At 47.5% G+C, this 22,285-nt stretch overlaps 1 protein-coding gene and 1 long non-coding RNA gene across 3 annotated transcripts in view; one reads left to right on the top strand and one right to left on the bottom strand.

Moving 5' to 3' along the window:
* ACSL1 (acyl-CoA synthetase long chain family member 1) overlaps window positions 1–20,116 on the bottom strand; it is a 59,981-nt gene extending 39,865 nt beyond the window's left edge. The window contains exons 1-2 of one of the 2 annotated variants that reach the window (XM_037526389.2): window positions 20,071–20,116; window positions 158–384 (exon numbers count right to left, since the gene is read on the bottom strand). In XM_037526389.2, the coding sequence (XP_037382286.1) occupies window positions 158–352 (195 nt within the window). In that variant the 5' untranslated portion in view covers window positions 353–384; window positions 20,071–20,116. Of the gene's footprint in view, window positions 1–157; window positions 385–14,401; window positions 14,683–20,070 lie in introns of those variants that run through there. The other variant, XM_037526388.2, reaches the window with a different exon arrangement.
* Window positions 14,856–17,670, top strand: LOC119257944 (uncharacterized). Its single transcript, XR_005128141.1, has 3 exons — window positions 14,856–14,872; window positions 16,924–17,120; window positions 17,461–17,670. It is a non-coding gene; the product is annotated as an uncharacterized LOC119257944 (long non-coding RNA).
* Window positions 20,117–22,285: the final 2,169 nt, after the last annotated feature.

The following is a 22,285-nucleotide window of genomic DNA, read 5'->3' as shown; positions in this document are numbered from 1 at the left end:
CCACTTCATTTGCATCTCTACTCTCTATTTTGGCCTCCACTTCCATTTATCACCATCCGACAACTGCTGTTGTTGACACTATTGTGTTCTGGGCCAATATCTCATTCAATGAGGTTTAACTCGTCAGGGGAAATGCAGGGAAAGCCCTTCCACTTACCGGCACTTCCACTGACTGCATAGAGAGGTCGCATGGTGGCTTCAAGGCTTTGGGCCTCGTGGCGTACCAGAAAGTGGTGAGTGCTGCAAACGCGCCGAATCCCATGAGTGTGTTGGTGGGGAGAGTGCGGACGTACTGTCGGAAGTCAATCAGCTCTGGCATTCGAAAATACCGAAACAATTCGTGGGCTTGCATTGTCCCCTGTTGTTGGTTCCTCAGGCTGAACTCTGTCAGAAGAGAACAATATGCTCATTTCATGAAGACAGGACTCTTCCAGAATTCCCAAAGGCCAACCCTCTGACTCAACAGCTGGCTGACCAATGAAGGCATTGAAAAATTTCACGACAGTGGAGTAGTCCAGGCTTTTTGCTGGCTATCCGGTTCTACTTGTCCAAAAACACTTTAAGAATTCATTTTACTTTTATCTCTCTGTCATCATGTATCAAGTTCTCATTAACCACATTAAAAAGATTTTACACACAGAGAATTTTCACCATAAAATGCCCAAATACATTTGGGACATTTGGGACCTCAGCTTCCTGAAGGGTCCCCAGCCTGCTGTCAGCAACCGGGACACCTCAGTCATGAGTGTCTGAAGAGACTGCCCCCAGGGTCATGCCCTCTGCACAGGACATTGGAAGAGGGACTGCCCAGACAGGGAGGGGGCCAGCCCAAACCATGGGCCAGATTGGAAGGCAGATGGCCATCACCTGGCTTGACTATGGTCATTGACTGTAAAGAGCCCATTATGGGAGAAGAAGAACTCCTCTTCTGCAGTGGGGTGAGATGGACTCCCCTATTTACTATCTCTATGGATGAGCCTCAGGTGACCCTAAAGTGGCAGACAAAGAGGTCACCTTCTTGGTGGTTTTGGGGGCGCTTACTCTACCTGGATCCAATTCTCTGGACCAACCTACCAGTTGATGATCCTCCTCACTGATATTGACGGCCAACCTAAGCCAGACACTTTACAGCACTGCCGCCCTGTTCACTACAAGCCCACATGTTTACACACTCATTTTTGGTCTTGCCTTCCTGTCCCTTTCCTCTGTTGGACTACAATGTCCCCTCAAGATGAAAGTCCAAAAGGAAGTACAACCTCTTAAACAAAATTCCTTCAGTAGGTTCTTTTTAAGACCCTGCATTTTTAATATTTTTGTTTAGTTTCATCTCATTTATAGACCATCAAACCACATTCTCCAGTCATGCAGTATCAGTTACAGAGTGCTGAGACCCAGAGGCACATGCGGCTACAGAAATCACGGAACTGGACTGTTGAGCAGCTCATTTTAGACAGCTGGCACCACCCGTGGTCTCTTGGAGCAACATGTAACAGCTAAAATTGACCCTGGCCTAAAAGTCCAAGGGTGACCATCTCATTCCCTTATGTGCCTGGTTCCCCAAGTTTCCAAGCTGACAATAATTTAGGTAGGACCTAAAATTTAAGTAGGACCTACACCCCAAAATTCAGCTCAAAGTAGCTATAGAAGCCAGACCTTTATCCCACATACAAAGATTTGCCATTGTCCTCTTGAGAGAGGGAGAAATACCAGGATATTATTACTGTGATCAAAGACTAAGCCCCCAGGCCTTGCCCAGCAAGCAAGTTTGGAGGGCTTGACGAGATAGGGGAATTGATAAGGTTGCCATGGGAACTGGGACATAAGGCTGATCACCTTGACCAGGACCTGCAGAGCCCCAGGAATGCAGAAGCAGAGTCAGGCACAGTCTATATCAAAGGTGAATGCCCAAGACAAGACATCTTAGCATATAACTGGCACAAAGTGGCACCCCAAGAAAGTATAAAAGAGAGCCTCAAGCCCTTATTTAGGTGCAGATGACATCTCGGTCTCATCCCCTGCTCCCTTGCAGGGTAGTAATTAAATCTGCCTTTTCTTTCCTCCAAAAAAATATAAATGAAAAATAAAAGGCCCAAGTAAGTTCTCGTTCACCTAATCAAATACACCAAACTTTTACTGTCACAGTTAATGGAGAGAAGAGTGAAGAGGCACGGACAAACTCAAGGCACTAAAGGCCTGTTTCCACTTCCTCAGAACAAGTTCCCTGACTGGTCAAAGCGACCAATCTAGATGTTGGGGCATCTCTTGCCTTCCCCATCCTCTTTGTACCATAAAAGCAGAGATATTAATATAGGGAAACCTAATGTTGGCTATTCTGACAAAATAATTTCTTTTATGTTCCTTAAGATACTACTGCTAAAAAACAAAGAATAAATTGGTGTACATCAGTTTTAAACCAATCATCAAATACTGAGATCAGTATTTCAGTTCAGTAGATCAAAGTTTAGAACAGTATAAAGGACTCCAGATTCCAGGCCAAAACCTGCCTCACCAGCTTATTGGCTGTATAATTTCAGATAAATTACTTCACTTTGCAATGCCTTAGTTTCCTTATCTACAAATAGATATTTTTTAAAGTACTTCACAGGTCTTTCATAAGACTAAATTATTCACATCAAGCTTAGAATTCATGAGGCAATAGACAGTGCTCAATAAATGCCAGCTATTATTACCTCTCCCAGTACTCTTATTGGTCCTATGCGCAGAACAGAAAGGTACAAAGGCAATAAAAAACAGCAATTGACCACAAGAAATTTACACATAAAATTAAGAAGCCAAAATATGCAGAGGAAAATTAGATGCCAACCTATAATAAAATCTCAAATTGAAAGTTACAATTTATATACCTGACCATATAAAAAAATAAGTATGCGGTACACATAATAACTAAGAATAATCCTAATTAGAAAATTATTGAATAATTGCCTTATAGTATGTTTGGCAGTAAAGAAAAGGAAATCACACTAAATGATCTGAAAGACCTTTACTCAAAAACTCTTGGCCATGCAACAAGTGCTTACATTTAACTACAAGTTCGGATGGTATTTGTGAGCTACTAGCTACATGGTCTTTCTAATCCCTGGGTCACAAAAGTGGAAATATTTTTCTTTCTCCCGATATAGAAATACCTTTTAAGTTTAAAAATACAGTGTCTAGTTTTTTTTAAAGTAGCAGAATATCAAGTGTTTTCACTCGCCATCAAACCTACAGGAGCCAATATAATGTATTTGTTCTGCTCATTTCATGCAATCTTGCACTCTATCAGCTCTGTGTTGGACGACACCACATACCACATAACACTAACACACACATACACACACACACACACACAGAGGAAATTTTGAGGTTTAACATGACAACAAAGAAGAAACAGATAAGTTCTTCAGGTCATAATTATGGAGCGAAAGCACCATACTTAAAACCACTCACCACTGGGGACACCAACAGCTGACTGCTAGGTGACACACCACTGCAGAAACAGAAAAGGCAGAGAGGCCGGGGGTGGGGCAGGGGCTGGGGAGAGCTCAGCCGGTGCTCACCCAGCTGGCCAGCCAGCCAAGGTCTCTAAGGGCATTAGTCACATGCCGAGTCCTGTGCTGCTGCCCACTGGGCTAAAGGTAACTAGCAGACAAAATCCATACTGGACTTCCCAGGAGAATGGAGGGTGGAGGATGGGCCAATGAGGAGCTGGGAGGAGAGTCACCCCACTACTCCACCCATGGGCAGAGACAGGCATCAGTTAGTGTCACTGCCAGTGCCAGAAATGAAAACACACACTGTTTTATTTTTGTTTGCTTTGCCAATAAAGAGACAATGGGCACAGTTTGAAATGAACGATCAGATGTGGGGTGGTCTGTCGAGCCAACATCAGACACACCAAGGAAGAAACAGATGGATGAGAGTCACTCGCAGCAGATGAACTCACAGGAATCAAGCTCCTCAGGCCAATTATCATATGTGAGGGCCCAGTGCATGTGAGGTGTTAGCTGGAAGCTGCTGAAATCCTGGTCCAGGCGCTCAGTGAGCTAATCCATAAAATGAAACAGGCACTATCTGCAAGGCAGGGTAAGGGCTACCCAAGACCCAGTGATCAGAGAAGGCCTCTCTGAGGAAAGGATGCTTTACACCAAGATTCTAAGGACAGGCCAACAAATCGAGTCCAACAGGCCCTGCGCGGGTCAGATTTCATGAGTAGGCCTACAACCCTACAAATGCAAAGCAAGCTGGGAATGCGATGTGCAGGCCTGCCTTCCCCACAAGTCGCTGTCTTCTAGCTGTCTTTGTTACTCCCACAGCACTCCGTGTCTGAACGGGAGCTGCCCACCCCTTTTACACATGCCCAACCCCTTCTCTCCCAACAGCCTCTGAAATAATTTCCATAAAACCTAGATTGTGGGAACGTTCAAAGGGTTAGTCAACAGAATCACAACTCTGTGTGAGAAGAGCATATAATTCCTCTATAAACAATGACAGTCATAAACAGGCAATTCATTTTTTCGATTTTAAGCATCAACAGCAGTCAAGCCACAGACAGGATTATGCTAAGAAAGAAAAAAAGCCTATTTCTAGGGGGAAAAAAAGTCTAGGAAAGAAATTCTTTTTTAAAACTTCAGAAAATGACAGATTTGGTAGTCTGAGCATTTTTATTAGATATTAATCTGTAATGCTAAGGGTTTAAGTCCTGCCAAATGCTTATCTTTAGTGGGTGATAATGACAAGTTGCAGCAGTTTAATCCTTGCCTCTTAGCCGGTAGCCAGGTAACAAGATGCAGAACAGCTTCACTGGATGAACTGGTTAATGCCACACACAGGAAAACTACATTCTGAGCAATAGATAATACAGACAAAACCTATTTTCTTAACTGCTATTAGAAAAAGGTATTTGGAGTATTTAGGAATAGAAGCAGGCCTACCTTCAAAGAAAATTAGCCACAATAAAAATAGCCTTTAAATGCTGTGGGTGAATGTGAACACCATGATTTACGACAACCCAGTGGTCTCTGACAAGTACCAAGACTCATATAATTTGCCTACAAATGGTTAAAATGTAGGCAGATTTTACTCTTGTACCAATGGCATTCTAGTTGGAATGTATTTTTAAAAATCTTTGAAAAGCAAAATTTCACATCATCTTATCAGAAAGCTCGTAGCCCAGGTATATAATCATGCTGCTATTTGCTAAGAATGTGATTCAATCAGCTTAAATGCTTAAGCAGTCAGTATTTCTGAGTCAGGAACACAGAAGACTATTGGCAGCTAAATTCTCCTTCCTGTACAGCTACTTCTGCACACACTGACATCCTCCACGTACCTTCAAAAGTAGGTTTGCTCAGTTGGGTCTTTTGAGTTTCTATAGCGCCAGAGTCTAAAACCACAGACAATGATCAGGGAAATCTGGTGCAAGCACAGTGGTAAGAATCAGAGCAGAGGGCACCTTTAAATAGACCTGGGTAGAAACAGCTGACCAGGGCAGGGTAACAGAAGTTCCCTGCAACTGGACTGCATGATTGTCAATAACCAGAAATCCTGGTACCTGTTCCCAAACTTTGAGAAGAACAACTTGCAACACAATTAGCATGAGCTGATGTTTTGGAAAGGCTTTTGCATCCTATGTCTTATCTGAACACAAAACACTGATGAAGAAACCGAGGCTGGAGATGTACAAGGTTTGCAAAGTGTCTTCCAAAGAGACCAAGCTGACTGTAAATGCATGTGTATTCCTCACACAAGCAATTGTTCGTTAATCTGGTGGGCAGCTAGTCCTCTCCATTAACAATGGCCAACATACTCTTTATACATGGGGCTCACAGTCCCCTTCAGCCCAATCCAGGGTAGGAACTGTGAGAGCAGGTGGGTTCTAGAGGTCCTTCCAGCATAACACCACTCTATGACATTATTTGATAGCTTGGTATCTGAAATCCATTTCAACTCTCCACGTTCTTATTCACATTTATCCCGTTACCCTGGCCTGTGGGTTCAAGGTCCACTGTATACAAAGGTTCACCTCTTACCATTTTGTCTGCACCAGGAAAAAAGTGTTTCAGAGCCAGAGGTGACTGACAAGGGCATCATTCAAAAGGACGCATGCGCGCACACACACGGACACAGTTCTTGCAATTCTGCAAACTTATACTTACATTAGCATTTTATGTTATCAGTTATTTCTAGATGACCAAATGAGTGATCTGGATAGTTTTCGCCTTCTAAAGTTCTTCAAGTTTTCGTCCAGCTGAATAATACCAGTTTGATGGAATAACTTACTAGGAATGCAGCCCTCAAACAAACCCACATAAATAACACCCTTGCCCCAGCAGCAGCAAATGAAGAAATCCTGACATCCTTCCTTAAAGCAGCAAGCCAAGCTGGCAAGATGCTGCCATTCCTTGCTCCACCTCCTGCCCTTGTACAATGGGCTATTTACAGAGGGCTGAAAGCTCCCCCTTTGTCCTGCACTGGCTGGGCACGGCTCAGGCCTTGGGGAAGAACAACGAGCAGCAGCCGGACCATTTGCAGTGCTTTCAGCCTGCCACTCCAAAACCGTTGGATGCGTGCTCCTTCACCCTGGCTGGCAAATTACCGAAAGCTAGATTTGCTTAAGCCATCCTGTCTTGAACCAAAAGAACAGTCAGCTCTCCCTAGAGACAGAATGTACAGAAGCTCCAAAGAGATGCAGAGGGGACCATGTAGAATGGAGAGTAGAGGTCACTGTCCAAAGCCTGTCCCACAGAGGAATTCCTGGCTGTGGTGGCTGTGCTTAGACCAGCTCCTCATTCTGAGCCTCAGGAGGAGAGAGATCTTCTGGGTAACTCTGGGATCCTACACACCTGGCAAGGAATTAATTATTTCTATTTGGTGTCTTGAAGCTTTTCTTCCCAACTAATTAAGTTTCTTTGCTTGAAAGTAAAATTCAGCTAGTTGACCTCTGTCATGGGCCAAGACTGGGATTGGCAGAGGTAGTTTCACAAGGTACCTTTGCTACCTGATGATGTTCAAAATAGAGTGACTGAAAGAGCACCCCACAAGATGATAAGACACTAGTATGAAGACTAAAAGAGAGTTTTTGGGGCCTCCCCTGGTGACACAGGTGGTTGAGCACGGTGCTGTGAAGCTGTCCACAGCGTCTGTGGCACCGGTTCGAACCCGGCCGGCCAGCGAGGGTCCCACATTGTGCAGCAGACCACTCCTGTCGTGCCTGCTGCTCCCCTCAGCAGTGTGTTTCAGTCAGTCTGCCTGTTCCGTTCCCCGTTCTGTCTCTGGTGAATCCTCTCACCCTCCCACGCATCTGGCCTGTACCCGCATCTGGCCTGTACCCTGGTTCTTGTATAAATAAATAAATAAAATAAAATAAAAGAGAGTTTTTGGGAATCCCTAACCTTCTATTGGGGCATCTATATTACTTAATACTCATAGCGGGTACAAGCTGAGAAACATTTCCAGACCCCATTCATAGGATTTGGATGTACAATAAATAACACACACACAAACTCATGTATTACAAGGTGGCAGTAAGTACAAAAGAAATCATGCCAGAGATCACACACTCAGGGGGAGTTGCATGCAGAAGTTACAAGTTGAGCTGGTCCCTACAAGATGAACGTTACTAATCTAAGAAAATGATCATTGGCTACAGGCTCAGAAACAAGACTGAAGGCAACTCCCCACCGCAGCTCTAGGGTTTTTGGCAAGTTAATTCAGAATAAATCACAAATCCTATAGGAGAGAAGGAAGACATTTAAGGAAGTCGGTTTGAGCTGATTTCTTTCAGGGTTGCTGTCTGATGGGCACTTCTGTGTCAGGCACTGTGCTAGAATGATCACGTGATGAAAGATAATCCTTCCAACATGGAGCATGTTATTCCCTTCAATGCAAAGATCGGGAAAGTGTGCCTAGGACTCATTAAATATCCTGCCCCAATTCCATACAAGAACAGAACTAGAACCCAGGTCAGAAATCAAAGCTGATGGCCCCATGGCAAGTGTGCAACTGAGGCGCGTGGCGATTCAAATCTAGACGAAGGAGGGAGGTGATGTGGAAGATGACAAAACAAGTGCACAAATATGGATGTGGTGGAACAGGAGGATATGGTACATATATGCACAGTGGAATACTACTCAGCTATCAAAAAAGAAACCGCCATTTGAGGCAATGTAGAAGGAGCTGAAAGGGATGATCTTAAGTGAAATAAGTCAGAAGTAAAACGGCAAATACTGAACGGTGTCACTTATATACGGAATTTAGGGAAACCAAAAAAAGGATCAGATAAAACCAAACCAACAGGAAACCCTAGAAATCTGCTTGTGGAACCGAGGCTATCAGAGGGAGAGGGGGAGAGCAGAGAACAAAGTGAGAAGGCAGCACATGGACTGCGGTGGAGGACTATGGGTCTCGGTGGGGGTGTGGTGGGTAACGTAGCTAACATACACCTGCGAGGTGCGACCCTATACCTCTAAATCATATACAATGTTGTAAGCCAATGTCACTGCAATAAAAAAATAAATAAATAAAACCTCTGATTACACCCTTGCAAACAGATAAATAAACAAAAAGGCAGGATTTCAATCCAAAGGTCCATCAAGAGGGCCTCCCCGGTAGCGCAGTGGTTGAGCGCTGGGTTGCGAAGCTGCCAGCAGCCTCTGCAGCACCAGTTCGATCCCCGGCCGCCGGGTGAGGGTCCCACATGGTGCGCAGACCTCTCCTGCCGCCCGGTGATCCCCTTAGCAGTGTATTTCATCAGTCTGCTCTCCGCTCTGGCTCTGGTGAATTCTCTCACCCTCCCAAGCTTCTGACTGTACCCAGTGCTTGTATAAATAAATAAATAAATCTTTAAAAAAAAAAACAAAAAAAAAAAAACAGAAAAAAACAAAGGTCCATCAAGAGATGAAGGGACACATGTGGCAGAAGCACACAGTGGAATAATATTCAGTCTTTTAAGGAGGAGGAAGTCTGATACAGATGACATCATGGACGAACCGTGAAAATGTTATGTAAGTGAATGCAGCCAGAGACAAAAGGACAAATACTGTATGCTTCCACTTACACTAGGGACTCAGGACAGGGGAATTCCTAGAGATGGATCCAGGCGAACAGGTATGGTGGGGTGTAGGCGTGAGTGGGGAAGGGGAGTTACTCTTCACAGGTACAAAGTTTCTGTTCGGGATGATGAAAAATTCTGGAACTGGAGAGTAGTCGTGGTTATGTAACATAACTTAATTGTGTGCTTAATGTCAATGAATTGTATTTGCAAATGGTTAACATGGTAAACTTTGCGATGCATATTTTAACACTATAAAAATCTTTTTAATCATTTAAAAAACCATCAGGATTTGGTAAGTAAGTGTATATAAATGGAAAAAAGAAGGAGCTGGAGGGCTGACTTTCTGAGCCTGGGAGCATGGAGCAGGAACAACAAAGAGCAGGGGTGGGGTGACAGAGGAAGGTGATTTGTGAGCTCGTGTTCTACTTTGCAGGGTCCTGAAACCCCTGCTTCCTGCCCTCGTGGAAGTGTGCTCCCCCCTCGCCCCACCACTCCTCTGGGCAAGCTACCCTGTTTGCTCCCTGTTTTGACATGTCAGTGTGGCATGCATGCCCCTCCAGTCCACGCTCAAGAGCCCACCACAAAGTCCTCCCTTGGCCCACATTGCTCTGCCCTGTCCTAGGCCATCTCCTTCACCTACAGCTCTTTCCAGCTGGTCTGAAGATGTCCAAATCCTATTCAAACAGGCCAGAAGCCACTTTCTCTACAAAATATTTCCATGACCGCTCAGTCAGAAGCAGCCACTCCCTCCTCTGAACTCCTGGAATACTCCACTGGTGGCTGTGGCGTGGTCCTCAGTACCTCCTATTTTACACTCAGGATTAGAAGCACCTCACTCCTCCTGGGCTGGGCCTCCACCCATCTGTCTTCACATGCCCTTGGCGCTTAACATGCTGCCTTGCCCAGAACAGGTGCTTCATAAACATTTACTGAGTCATGAATGGGCCTCTGTGGTCTTTCCAATTCTCTAGCACAAGCCCCCTGCCCACCCAGAAGACGTATTTATAGAGCAGTGATTCTCCCAGGAGAAAGGGAGTATTCAAAGCATTTCCAAAACTTCAGCATTGTCCTTCTACCCCCCACGGAGTTGCTGTGAGTCAGAGTAACATCTCCCAGGTGATTCAGAAAAGGAAAAAACACCTTGCAAGCCACTGATTTAAAGGCTACCTCAAAATACTCTCCTGCTCCTATTCCCATAATGTTTTACATTTCTCAAACTGTTTCACTTACCTATAATGGCACCCCAAGGTCAACTCAGGGCAAGGGTTCTCTCTGCTCTTTAGAACCTAGTGACACATACATTTAGACATGTGACTGTTGATCTGTTTAAAACAAATCAAGGTTGCCCATGGGCAAGAGGAGAGATCAAACACATACCGTTCCTAAGTAGAACAGCAAATGTCAAAAGAAAGGCTTGAGTTCAGAGCCTGACAACAGGGCTGGCCACTAACTTCTAAAGTGAATTTTCAATGACAGAAAAGAGAATCCTTCAAACCAGAGAAACAGCACAGAAGCTGGGAAGCAATGGCAGGACTCCTGTGAAGAGAACCTCTGAGAAACACCTAGAGAGCCAGTGGGCGGCTATCTGAGGTGTGAGGAATGCTGGAAGCAGGACCTGCCCCACATTTCCCGAGGGGGAAAACAACGAACCACCACCATACAGCTCTCCTCCCTCCTCCTTCACACACAGCCAGCAAGGCCCGACATGCACATCTACCTGGGAAAACATCCCTTGTCAGGATACACCTGATGGAGAAACCTGGGCCATGGGAAAGCCCCTGTGTGGGCCAGCAAGGTGACATCTCAGGGGTATGTCTTCCAAAGGAAGTTTCCATTCAAAAAAGTTCCTAAGAGGAACAAGACTTTTCCACTGTCGTCAACCACGGACTGAATGGTGATAAGTGGTATCTCCACAGATGGCAGGAAGAGTCTGCTGATAAGAGCTCTAGGCGGGGACAGGCATGGACACAGCACAGGGCCTTGGTCAACCGGCTTTGCTTCAGCGGATGAACGAATGTGACCTACTCGTTTGACTGACCCAACCCTTCTGCGAAAACCAAGACAAAGGAGGCTTCTGTAGGTTAAGCTTCCCACTTGTCGGCTGAGCCAACAAGGCAAGTTATTTCAGTTGACACTCGGCACAGGAAGAGCCCTAGTTATGTCTCTAGTCTGTACGTTACAGAACATGACACCATGATCTAGGGGGATTAGGCAACACAAGTAGAGCCTGTTATGATAATAGCTTGAGAAGGAAACAAAATTCCTTTTGTCACTAAAATAATCCAGAACAGTCTCCACCTTACTGGCCTGGGACGCAGCACAAAGCAAACCCTGAAGCAAGAGGCTCCACCGAGAGCAGGGGAGAAGAACTTAATAGGGAAGAGGACGAAAGTCCTTTCTCAACGGCCAGAGTGGGACCCGGCTGGACTGCAGCTCTTCTCTACAGAGGGTCTCCAGCTGCTTGAGAAACTGCACACTTTGAAGGTACCTCAGTCCTGGGGTCCCTTCGGGTGCTGTGTCCAAAGCTAGCAACTTCCAGGTGTGACTATGGAAGAGACAGAAGAGAAACAAGGAAAGAATATTAGCTTCAGGTGCCAAACACTGCACACTTGTGCCAGGTCCTGGCTGGGTCCCGATGAATCTGCAACCTCTTGAGCCAGCTCTGCGCTGCCGGTGCAGGACTCCGAGCAGGTAAAGGGAGGAACAGGACAAAGTGACACCCTCTTCCATCACCAACACCACAGGCATCTCCTAAGGATGGCCACACGACCTGGCACTGAGGCCCAAACAGCAGAGATGACTTCCACCCAGAAACTCCAGGGAACAGCAGCACATACAAAGAAAATAATCAGAGCTCAAAAATATCAATTCTATCTGGTGGGCAGATAGATATTTATTATTTCATTCCTCTTTGCACTTTGTATTTTTATAAATGTACTAAGATACAGAAGATCAACTAGGTCAGCTCAGTTCATTTCCTCTTGTATTTAATGGGTTTCCCACCTGCTCCAGAGAGAGCCTAAGGAGGCAGCCTGTCCTTCCAGCAGAATGACAGATGGGGTGAAGCCCCTCCCAGACAATCCATATCTGAGCTCTCACCAGCAGCCTGTGCTGGGCCCTGACGCAGCCACTGAGCAGTTATGTGGGCAGCTTCCACTTAAGGGCCCTTTGAGACAGGGTCCCCTGCGAACAAACAAACAGTACTCTGAAAATGACAAGGGAAAAAACTCCCTAGTCCCTTGCAAACAGAAGGCCTTCCCTGTGAGGACACAGCACCTGCAATGTGTGTGTGTGTGTGTGTGTGTGTTTTCTTTTTCCTGTCTTCAGTGAGTTTAAGATATCAACGCAGAGCACGATACCTGCAGGAGTTAACCAAATTATACAGACAAACATGGTGACCTGGGAGGAAGTCAGAGGAGGGCATGGGGCTCCTGGCATCTAGAGGAGGGAGAAAGCGCTATGTATGGGCTGGAGGAGGGAGGGAGCACGCACTGTCCAGAGCGCGTAGCCAGCTTGGAAGCAGGCCAGATGGAAACAAGCACAGGCAGGTGGGGGTGGAGCACGCCCAGAGAACCAGCAGCGCTGGGAGCAAGGAAGAGATGCCAGGGATTGCAGGCAGCTTAGGAACAATAGTGTCACAAGCCAGAGGTTGTGGTTGCTCTGCCCCCCCCCGCCCCCCCTCCCGCATCACAGGAGAACAATTCTGTCAACAGGCTAAGAAACAGCTGGCTTCGGGAGCCCGCCGTGGGGGGGCAGGGATCAGGACCCAGACCTTGTCCTCAAGGGGCCCCCACCACCAGCAGCTCACAGAGGTCACAGCGATCACATATCAGCAACCTGGATAAGAAGGCTGAAGGGACACACGATTGGATAGAGTTACTTACACCTCTTAAAATAGATCAAGGTTTCAGAGGGACTGATCAACTAGAGATAGGGCCTAGCAGGGCAGGGGCAGATGGAAAATCAAATACGAAGTCAGACCTCGACTTGGAGAGGGGAAGGCTAGCAACTCACTCGAGCAATCCACATTTGAGTGTTTACAGATTTTAGCAGTGAACTGCTGTGACTGAAAAGCAGAGGCAAAGGGAGGCTACAGAACATTCTTAGCTGTGCGGGCCTCAAGAGGGAGAGTGGGACCCCATTCTGACTCTCAAATTCATCAGTTGGGTAAAGAGCTCCCTGGTGCTGGAGGAAGCAACACGTGAAATAGAGGAAAGGTTAACCAGGATTTAGTTCCTTGGAGGAGGAGGGGTAAGGGAGGTTTGGGTGACAACCACGGGACAGGAGCTAGAGTTACAGCAAGAGTTCAGGTAACTATAGGCAGAGGTGACCGGCCCCAAGGAAGCTGAAGACAAACCAAACCCAAAAAGTTGCAGAGGATTAAGAGAATGACCCACTGTTTAAAATCAGGAAAGAAAAAGAGATTGTCCAATCCGGCTATTACCCACTTAGGACAGGAGACACAAGTGTGGGGGTCTCTATTTTCCTTTTATATTTTGATTATGAAAATTTCCAGACCTATTCAAAAACAGAATAGTATCATGAACCTTCAGGTACCTATTACCCCCGGCTTCAGCTTCAATAATGTTGGCCGTGTGCTACTATTATTTCATCTTATATCCACTTCTTTAAAACTATTTTAAAGCAAATCCCAAATAACCTATTATACAGAGGACACTTCTGAGGCCTGTTCAACTCTGATCCTACAGCTTTGGGAACTCATCTGCGGGAAGTAACATGGCCTGGTTACACTCCACGCTGCAACTGCCCACAGGTTTAAACAATGAAAACCATTTTAAATATTGACTGTAAGTGGTCAACTCAGCACGAAATTTAAATGTTATGAAAAAGGTCTGTATGTTCAATTTGCAATTGTGTATTGAGTGCCCATCTCTATGTCAAGTGCTGCCGCAGCCTTAGGGACACAGAATGACTAAAACGGGAAAAATACAGCCCTGTTCTAATTTGTGTAAAACACACAAATAGGAATTGTCAAAGCTTAAAAATAAATATTTGTAGACATTTTAATGACTTTTATTTTGTACCTTACTGAATGATCTGCCCCCGCCCACTGTGGGGTCCACATGTACCCCACTTTGTGGCCACCTTCCACCTCCTTGAACAATACCTGCATCCTGGCCAGAGTCTCAGTCAGTTCCCCAAACTGCTCTGAACTGCTAAATAAAACTGCTAGACCCTGAAAAGCTGGTCACATCTGGAGATAGAATAACACTGCCTGCCAGAGCCTGCAAACAGACTGAATTCAGGAGAGAGACAAGGATAGTCAGTGTCACCCCATGATGGTAAGAAGCATGCAGGGGTGGGCAGGACACTGCTGGTGACTATCACCTGGTCAGGTGTTGGAGGCCAAATGGATGGGGTGGGCGGCGCTGGAGAAGAGTGGCAGCCATGGGGCCTGTTGGTTACGGGCTGGCCTTATCTGAGATGTTCTTTGAGGATTCCACGGCTTCGGCCTTTGCCTCCAGGGTGAAGGATCTTCAGCTTGCTCGAACTCCTGGCATCATGGAGTTGATCTCTGACTCATGCCAGGAGTGAGAAAACCAGACTGGTACCGGCTTCAGAGTCCAGTCTGTCTCTGGGCTGCTCAGCCACACCCCGTTGGATCCAAGTTCCATCCTCTATGATGTAGCTGGTTGGACAGTTTGTCAGGCAAGGCCCCAGCCAGCCGGACATTCTGGGGGATCTCAGAGGTTTGCCTGAAGCACAATGTGGGTGACTGATTTACAGAAGGAGCAAGCAGCTATTTGACCATTCACCAGTGACACAGAAGCAGGGTTTGATTTTAAATGGGAATACCAGGTAAACACAGACCACAGTACAGTTATGTCAAACTCCCTCACATCTTCTGCACAGCCCACAACTACCTGCTGCTCAAACATAACTGAAACCCCAGGGAGAGATGGCCTGGCTGGACTCCTAAATGTAAGCTGGAACTCATAAAATCATAGGTTTTGATCTACAGATTTTCAATACCTTGATCTTAGCTCAAAGATCTAAGCTTTGCCAGTATCAGAATATACAAACCTGGAACATTTCAGTGTGTATCTTGTCCATGGGACAGAGGGCCAGCTATGTGTCTCCTAGTCTCAGCCAGTCATCAGGTAATATTAGCTGCTTATTAGCAGTAAAGTCCTACATTGAATGCTGCTGAAAACTCAGAAATCACGATGACTTGGTATCCTAAATGTCCAGAGGTTGGAGTGTGACTAGAGTGCCCATCTGGGGTATCAAGATATGCACCAAATGAAAAAAACAAATGAAAGACAGAGGCAGGGATTCCATTCAAAACCGAATAGCCAGTACAGCTGGACACCAACCAATCCGAAAAGGGGCAGGCCACGCACTGCCCCAGAATAGGGCTCAGGAGATGCTCCGCTGACATGGGCATTAATTCTACCGTGTTGGAATAGGGGCTGGGGGCATTGGGGACAGCAGCTATTCTATAATCAATATGGAAGTATCTTGGCATTTTAACCACCAGTGCGGTTGCTGGTACATTCCACCTGGATGTCAGTCTGGGGTTTTGGTAAGCGGTTTGGAGTCTGAGGATGGCAAAAGAGACATTAACAAAAGTGGCTCCAAAGGTCAGCCTTGAGGAACCAGGGCGGGATGAGGAATGGTAGTGCAGACAGCCTGAGGTGGGCATGCAGGACCTAGGAGACCCTTCCAGGACTGGGGAGTTTGGTCAGATGAGAGTATACATACAGGGTCTTGGGGTGTAGAGACATGGAGTGAACCCTGTGTCACCAGTTTATTTTGCAAAAGACCCCATAGGAGGTGGCTGGGGAAAGGCATGGGAAATAGTTGGATGGGATCAGACCGTGGAAGCCCCCAACAGCCAAGCTAATTAAAGCCCTCTTGAGGCCTTCCAGAAGGGAGTTCCTCAAAGGCTTCTGGGCAGAGAAAGGATTAGATCAGAGCCCTGCTTTAGCAAAAGACATCATCCTCTTCCTTTTCTGTTTTAACTTTGGACTTTTGCTGTCTAAACTAGAGATGATGGACTCTGAAGTAGGGGGTGACACTGAGAACAAAAGGAAGCAATGGAAGTATATTGGGCAACATTGTCCAGGGAGTAAGTTAAAATAAGCAGAATCTGCTGATGGGCTGGATTTCAGGACACAAATCAGGGATAACACCAAAGTTTGTTCCTCAGGGCCCAGGAACAAACTCCACGATGTGTCATGGGCAGAGGGGAACACAGGCTATGTAACCTTGGCTAAGGCATGTATTGCCTGCACCACTTACTGCGTCAGTCGGTGTTAGGACATTTCCGTGAACTGGGAAGCCGGGTTCTTCTAAAGAAGCTCAGAGGTACAGGGAGAATGAAGAAGTAGCTGAGTCTGGTGTGGAATCAGGAGTTTCTAGCCCGTAACCCTCTTCAACCACAACAGCCCTGCTTTTATTTATTTCACATAGTGGGCCTCTGTCCTAAATTTTTATGGGTAAAAGGGCCTCATAACCAGTAGACAATCCACAGTGCCTTCAAACCTTTTCTCTCGAGTTTTCAGCATGATAAAACATGCCGAGAAGACCCATTTCTGGTAAAAGTACCCCAAACATTGCAGCAGAAAGCAAACTGATGCACCACAGAGAGGCCAGTCCCCAACTTCAGTTAGCCACGTGCTACCATCTCTGCTAAGCATGGGTTGCTTCTGCCAACCTGTCCATCTCTTCCTTCTGCACACTTGCTGCAACACTCTTGTCTCTTGATTGTTCTCCATTCTTACAAGACCAACTTCCAAGACAGGTGAAGTTTTCTGCTTCTGAATTATCTAAAAAATCCAAACTGGTAGGATGTGATCTTAATTCTCACTGAACCAAGCTGAACTAAAACATGTTGTGTCTTTCAGGTCTTTGGTGGCACAAGACCAGGTGCAAATGAGACAGGGAATAGCCAAGGAGGACAATGCCACCAGCTGGATAATGTGGAACCTTCCAGGCTCTCAAAACTAGGGATGCTTGTAGGCGCAGAGGGGCAGAAGGGATGAGTAGTTAGTTCGGAGCCAGGCCCTGACATCAGACTGCCAAGGTTCAAGCCCTGGCTTGGGTAATGTAATCTCTGTACCTATTCTTTCTGGTATTGTAGAACATGGATCACTGTAGTCCTCACCTGACAGGGCACTGGGAGGGTTAGCTGAGTTAATGTGTCTGAAGCACTAAGAAGAGTGATGTTCGCTGTGACCAGGCCCTCTATTCCCTAATCCTGCCTTAGGTGACTGGGGCACCACTGTCAGGAGCCCCGCCCTGCACTGTGTTTGACAGTTAAGTCTAGAGGGAGAGAAAAATGAGTCCCTCTAGCAATTTTCTATTAACTCTGGTTTATATAAGAATAAATGGTATTCAGTGTATCTTAGCCTTATATATACGAACATTTCTTCCACAACAAGCCTGAGGGGACCAGACCGATTACTGTAGCAGCCAAAACTGTGCAAATGAACAGATAAGACATTTCAGAAGTCCTTCCCAGAATCAAGAAATTATGTAAGTGGCAATGTACATATCCTCCTTTGACGTTCCAACTCTGGCCAAACTATGAAATCCTTGTCTCCACAGCTTGGAACACAGGAACCCAAAAGTTATTAAAATTCATTCATTAATAAAAAGACTTTTCAAATCATTGTCAATTTCAACAATTCTAAAGCAGTCATGGCCTATTCCTTAAAAAAAGATATACTAAAATTATAGGGAACTTGGTGAACTATTCTGAAACAGACTGTTGTTCCTCTGTACCCAACGACAGGGGAATATGGGCTATTGTCACTGTGGTGTGGGCAATTGCTTCAAACTATGTGTCACCTCAGACTTACATAAACTGGCATTTCTCATGAGTTAGTAATCAGCATTTTCCATAAGGAACTGGAGAAAAAATGAGAATCTGACAGTGATGCCACGAATACTGGTAAAACACCTCTACTTTCAAGTTCAGAAAGTCTAGCCTTAAAGGATGTTACTATATACGTTGTAATCCAGGAGTCTAATCCAGTATGTCATCCAAACAAAACTGTTTACAAAACATGACTAAGGAATCAAACCTGGCAGAATCGGGTTATAAGAGACAGTAAACTCTAAAGAATAATGAGCATATGTTTTAAGTGACAAACCTGCTCAACATATCAGCAACTGGTCTTAAAATTTCCATCTTCCTCTAAGGTTATGGAACATTTAAATGTAGAAATTTACTAGTATGTCTATAGTTTTGCTTTTTTCAGAAAGTGAAATTCGAGGGGAGAGAGGAGAAATTCCCAACTGTAATGACAAGTGAACCTGACTTTTCCTTAGCCCCTCCCCTAACAGCACAACTTTTCCTACAAGACCGCTACATCAAAACAGAAGACGCAGCAAGACCTGGACATTAAGCAAGACACTGCAGAATGTTGGTACACTTGCACTTATTCCAAACTTCATCAAAAAGTGAAAGTAGCTGTATGATCTAAATAGATACCTGTCCCTACCTGCATTTGTCACCACAGCTAGCTCTTAAATCCTCCAAATTAAAAAAGCCCAGATATTTTTTGGTCAGGCTGTCTGCAATAATCATAAAAATACTGCCAAAATATGCATAACAGAGACAGGAAGGAAATATGTCAAAAAGCTTATAATTGTGGGGGAAGGGTGATTATTTAAAAAGCGTTCTCTATTTAATGCAGAAAACAAAGGTTTATCATATAGGTCTAATTTGTCTGCGTTACGTTAAGTGAGGGAGGGAGGCATAAGGTGTGCTACTTTAAGGATTTTCTTATGCCACTTACACCATTTTAGCCCGTAAGACTTCAGTCTTTTGCAATCTTTTCACAAGTAAGGAATCAAGTTTCAGACTGGGAAGGGATTCTAATCAGCAGTAGAAGGAATGTCTGCCACTGCTGCTCCAAGCTAAAGTCGGTGCCTTTAAAAGTTCCACCTTCTCAAGTCCACCCAACACAGATCGTCAGCTCAAACCTTAAGTTTTAACCCAACCTAACTGCCACCTCCACTTGAAAAATGCAGAATCAGACTATCAGCTTCTGATCGACTTTTTGGTGGTTTGTGTCAGCAAACAATGCTTACATTTGGGGAAATCACACGTGAAATGTGTGCTGGAATCTGTGACATTTAACCAGTTTTCTCTCGTGCTAAGCAAAGATCAATAAATAAAGTCCTTTAAGTCTTAACTTCAAAAGCCAACGGGAATTATTACAACGGTCTTAATTGAGCTCCCAGCCTGGAAGGCGGGGTGGGTGGGGCGGGGGTCTGCAGTCCTAACGCGCACACTCTGCACCGTCCCGGGCGGCCGGCCTCCGGGCTTCGGTCCAAGTGTCCGTTCAAGTCATCGCCCGACTCTCCGTCGACGCGAGCGGACAGATGTCATCTTTGCTTCCTAATTTCAAAAAATGCCAGGGTCCTGCATCCACGACTCCCTCGCGGCTGTGGTACTCCTCTGGAGAGGAAACACCGCGAGAAGGTCTACATATGGCAACCGGCTTCGAAGGCTGCATCCGACTCTCCGGCGAGCGGGCGGCGGGGCCACCCTCGCCGGGAAGCCAGCGCGCCGGGCGGCCCGATGCGTCCCCGCGCGGCCGGAGCGCGCGTCCACCCCGGGCCGCGGGGCAGGGCGCACGCCAGGGGCCGGGAGCCGCCGACCCCGCCCGTGGGCGCCTCTCCTCGCCCGCGGCTCCGGGGCCGGCTCCCCGCCGGGCCGGTCCCCCCGCCGCACCCACGAGGGGCCGGGCCGCGGCGCGCGCCCCCCGCCCCGCGCGCACCAGCCCCGCGCCCGCGCCCGCGCCGCAGCCCGCGGGAGGCCCCGGCCCCGGCGCAGGAAGCGCGGCGCCCGCGCGGCCGGGAGGCCTCCGCCGCGGCGGGAGGGGAGTCGAAGGGCAGAGGCCGGAAAAGCGGAAGGTGCCCAGGGGCAGGGGCGGCCCGCGAGCCTCCCCGCGGCGGGGGCGCCGGTCCCGCACCTCCGCCCGCTCGCGCGCCGCCGCGGGGCCGGGCCGGACGCCGCTCCCCTCCGCGGGCGCACTCACCTCCTCCGCGCCCGGCCGCCGCGCCGCCGGCTGTCACCCCAGCCCACTGCCTGCCCCGCGCCGGCTCCGGCTGCTATTTAAGGGCGCCGCCGCGCCGCCGTCCGCTGGCTGCGCCCCAACCTCGGCCGCGGCCGAGCCAGGTTGCTGCGGGTGCGCGTGCCGCGCCCGCCCGCCCCGCCCGGCCCCGCCCCCCGCAGGCCCCGCCCGCAGGCCCCCGCCCCCCGCCGCGCGCCCGCCCGCCCGCCCCGGCGCGCGCGTGTCGGCCCCGGCCCGCAGCGGGTCCGGGGAGGCAGCGAGCGGGCGCCGCGCGACTTCACCGGGCCGCCCTGGGGTTGCATAACCAAGCTGAGGCGGGGCAGAGGGTGCACTGCTCCTTGACCTCACGCCCGCGAATCCTGGGGTCTGCAGGGAGGCGGGGCCCCGGAGACGCCCTGGAGCTTCGGGCACCCTCCGCCGCGTGCCCTGCGGACTTGTCCACACGCAGGGGGTTCTGCAAGGAGGGGCCCGGGTGGCCAGAAGGCTTAGCTTGCTGATTTTCTTTAGCACCGACATGTTCGCTCCCTTTTAACATGATTTCATCAGGTCCCCAGTAGGGGTTACGCCACAGGCCCTGGATGGGAAGACTCTTCTGGACTTCTGCAACGCGCTGGCCATTAAGCAACCCTGGAGACATGGGCCGCGGAGTAGAGCAGAGCACAGACCAGACGTTGCTCAAGGACGGTATTCACCGGCCGTGCGGTTTTGGAGGGGTCTGCATCCTGCAACTTTTTTTCAGCTAGCGTCCCAAATGTAATTTTCTGTAAGCACCCAAGATCTGCCAGTCTCTGCCATCTCACATATAGTGGTGCTTGCGGCCCACACTGGGTGAAGGGCTGTTATCTACTGCTCTTAGGAATTTGAGGCACAAGAAGAATTATGGTTAATAAACAAACACCTTTGATCATGCAGACACTGTTGATTAAAATCACCGCACACACATTATCTTATGAATCTTCATCATAACTCTATGAGGCGGGTGATGTCATTTGTCGCCTTTTACAGATGAGGAGACTGAGGTTCAGAGAGGTTGACTCTAGTGAGGGCACAGCTGCAGTTGGGACTCAGCCTTGGAAGCCTGCAGGTAGTAACCACGGGACTATGCTTGCACATTTACATTCCAGTGAGATATTGCTGACTGCCGGCCTGGGACATCCTCACGTTGATCTGGCAAATACCCTAAGGTCTTTCTCTGGGCTTCTCTGGGTTTTCCAGAACATCCGACCTTGCTGCAGTAATTCTTTGCTCCCCCTGCGTCTGGCATGGTGGTTATCGTGCTGCTGAGGACAATTCACAACCAACAGCCTCTGTACCAGCTCAGCTCTCCTGGATCACATTCTAGATGTTTGTTCCATTTAAATGGAAAAATAAAAGACTCCATTTTCATTTTTATTGGTTTCCACTTGGCTAGTCCTTGGTTTCTCTGTTCAGGGCTCCTTCTACCCACCCATGATCTCATCATTTTTTAGCCTCTCCTTTTTCCCTCTTACTTTTCCAACCAGTCCTTCAGCCTGTGTCTCCAAGTACTTCTCAAGTTCTGTGATGAATTAGCCTGTTAGGACTCCATGAGACAGTACCACAGCCAGGTGGCTTCAACAACAGAAATGTATCGCAATTCTGGAGGCCAGAAATCTGAATCAAGGTGTGGGTAGGATTTGTTCCTTCTAAAGGCTGCATGTTCCTTCTAAAGGCTCCAGGCCTCTCTGGCTCATAGCTAGCTGTCCTCTCCTCATGCCTCCTGACATAGTTTTCCATTTATATATGTCTGTTATTTCTCCTGCCTCTACGGACACTGGTCATATTGGGTCAGGGTCCACCGTAATGACCTCATTTTGACTTGGTTCCCTTGGTAAAAAGCCTGTCTCCAAAGTCACATTCTGATATAGTGGGGGGTTAAGAGTTCAACATACATTTGTGGGTAAGGGCACAAAATTCAACCCATACTCCTGACAGTTTTCCCTGACTTACCTTCTCCCTTCTCTCTTGAAGATACTCTTCTCTCTATTGGCTTGCCTCTCCCTAGCTCTTGCTTTCATTGCAGGTGATTTATTACTCTGCAGTGGGAGAGACATAGAAGCAACGGATTACATCTAGTCCTACTCACTCAGGCAGAAGCTGCTGTGTGACATTGGGATACAACTTCATTTCCCAGAAGTTCACATTTCTCCTCTGGAAAGAA

The sequence above is a fragment of the Talpa occidentalis genome, unplaced genomic scaffold (assembly GCF_014898055.3).
Source record: "Talpa occidentalis isolate TD23 unplaced genomic scaffold, MPIMG_talOcc4v2.1 talOcc4.4, whole genome shotgun sequence".
In the NCBI taxonomy this organism is placed as follows: Eukaryota; Metazoa; Chordata; class Mammalia; order Eulipotyphla; family Talpidae; genus Talpa; species Talpa occidentalis.
Note: the sequence above shows the minus strand (reverse complement) of the source record. Positions and strands in the feature narration are given on the sequence as shown.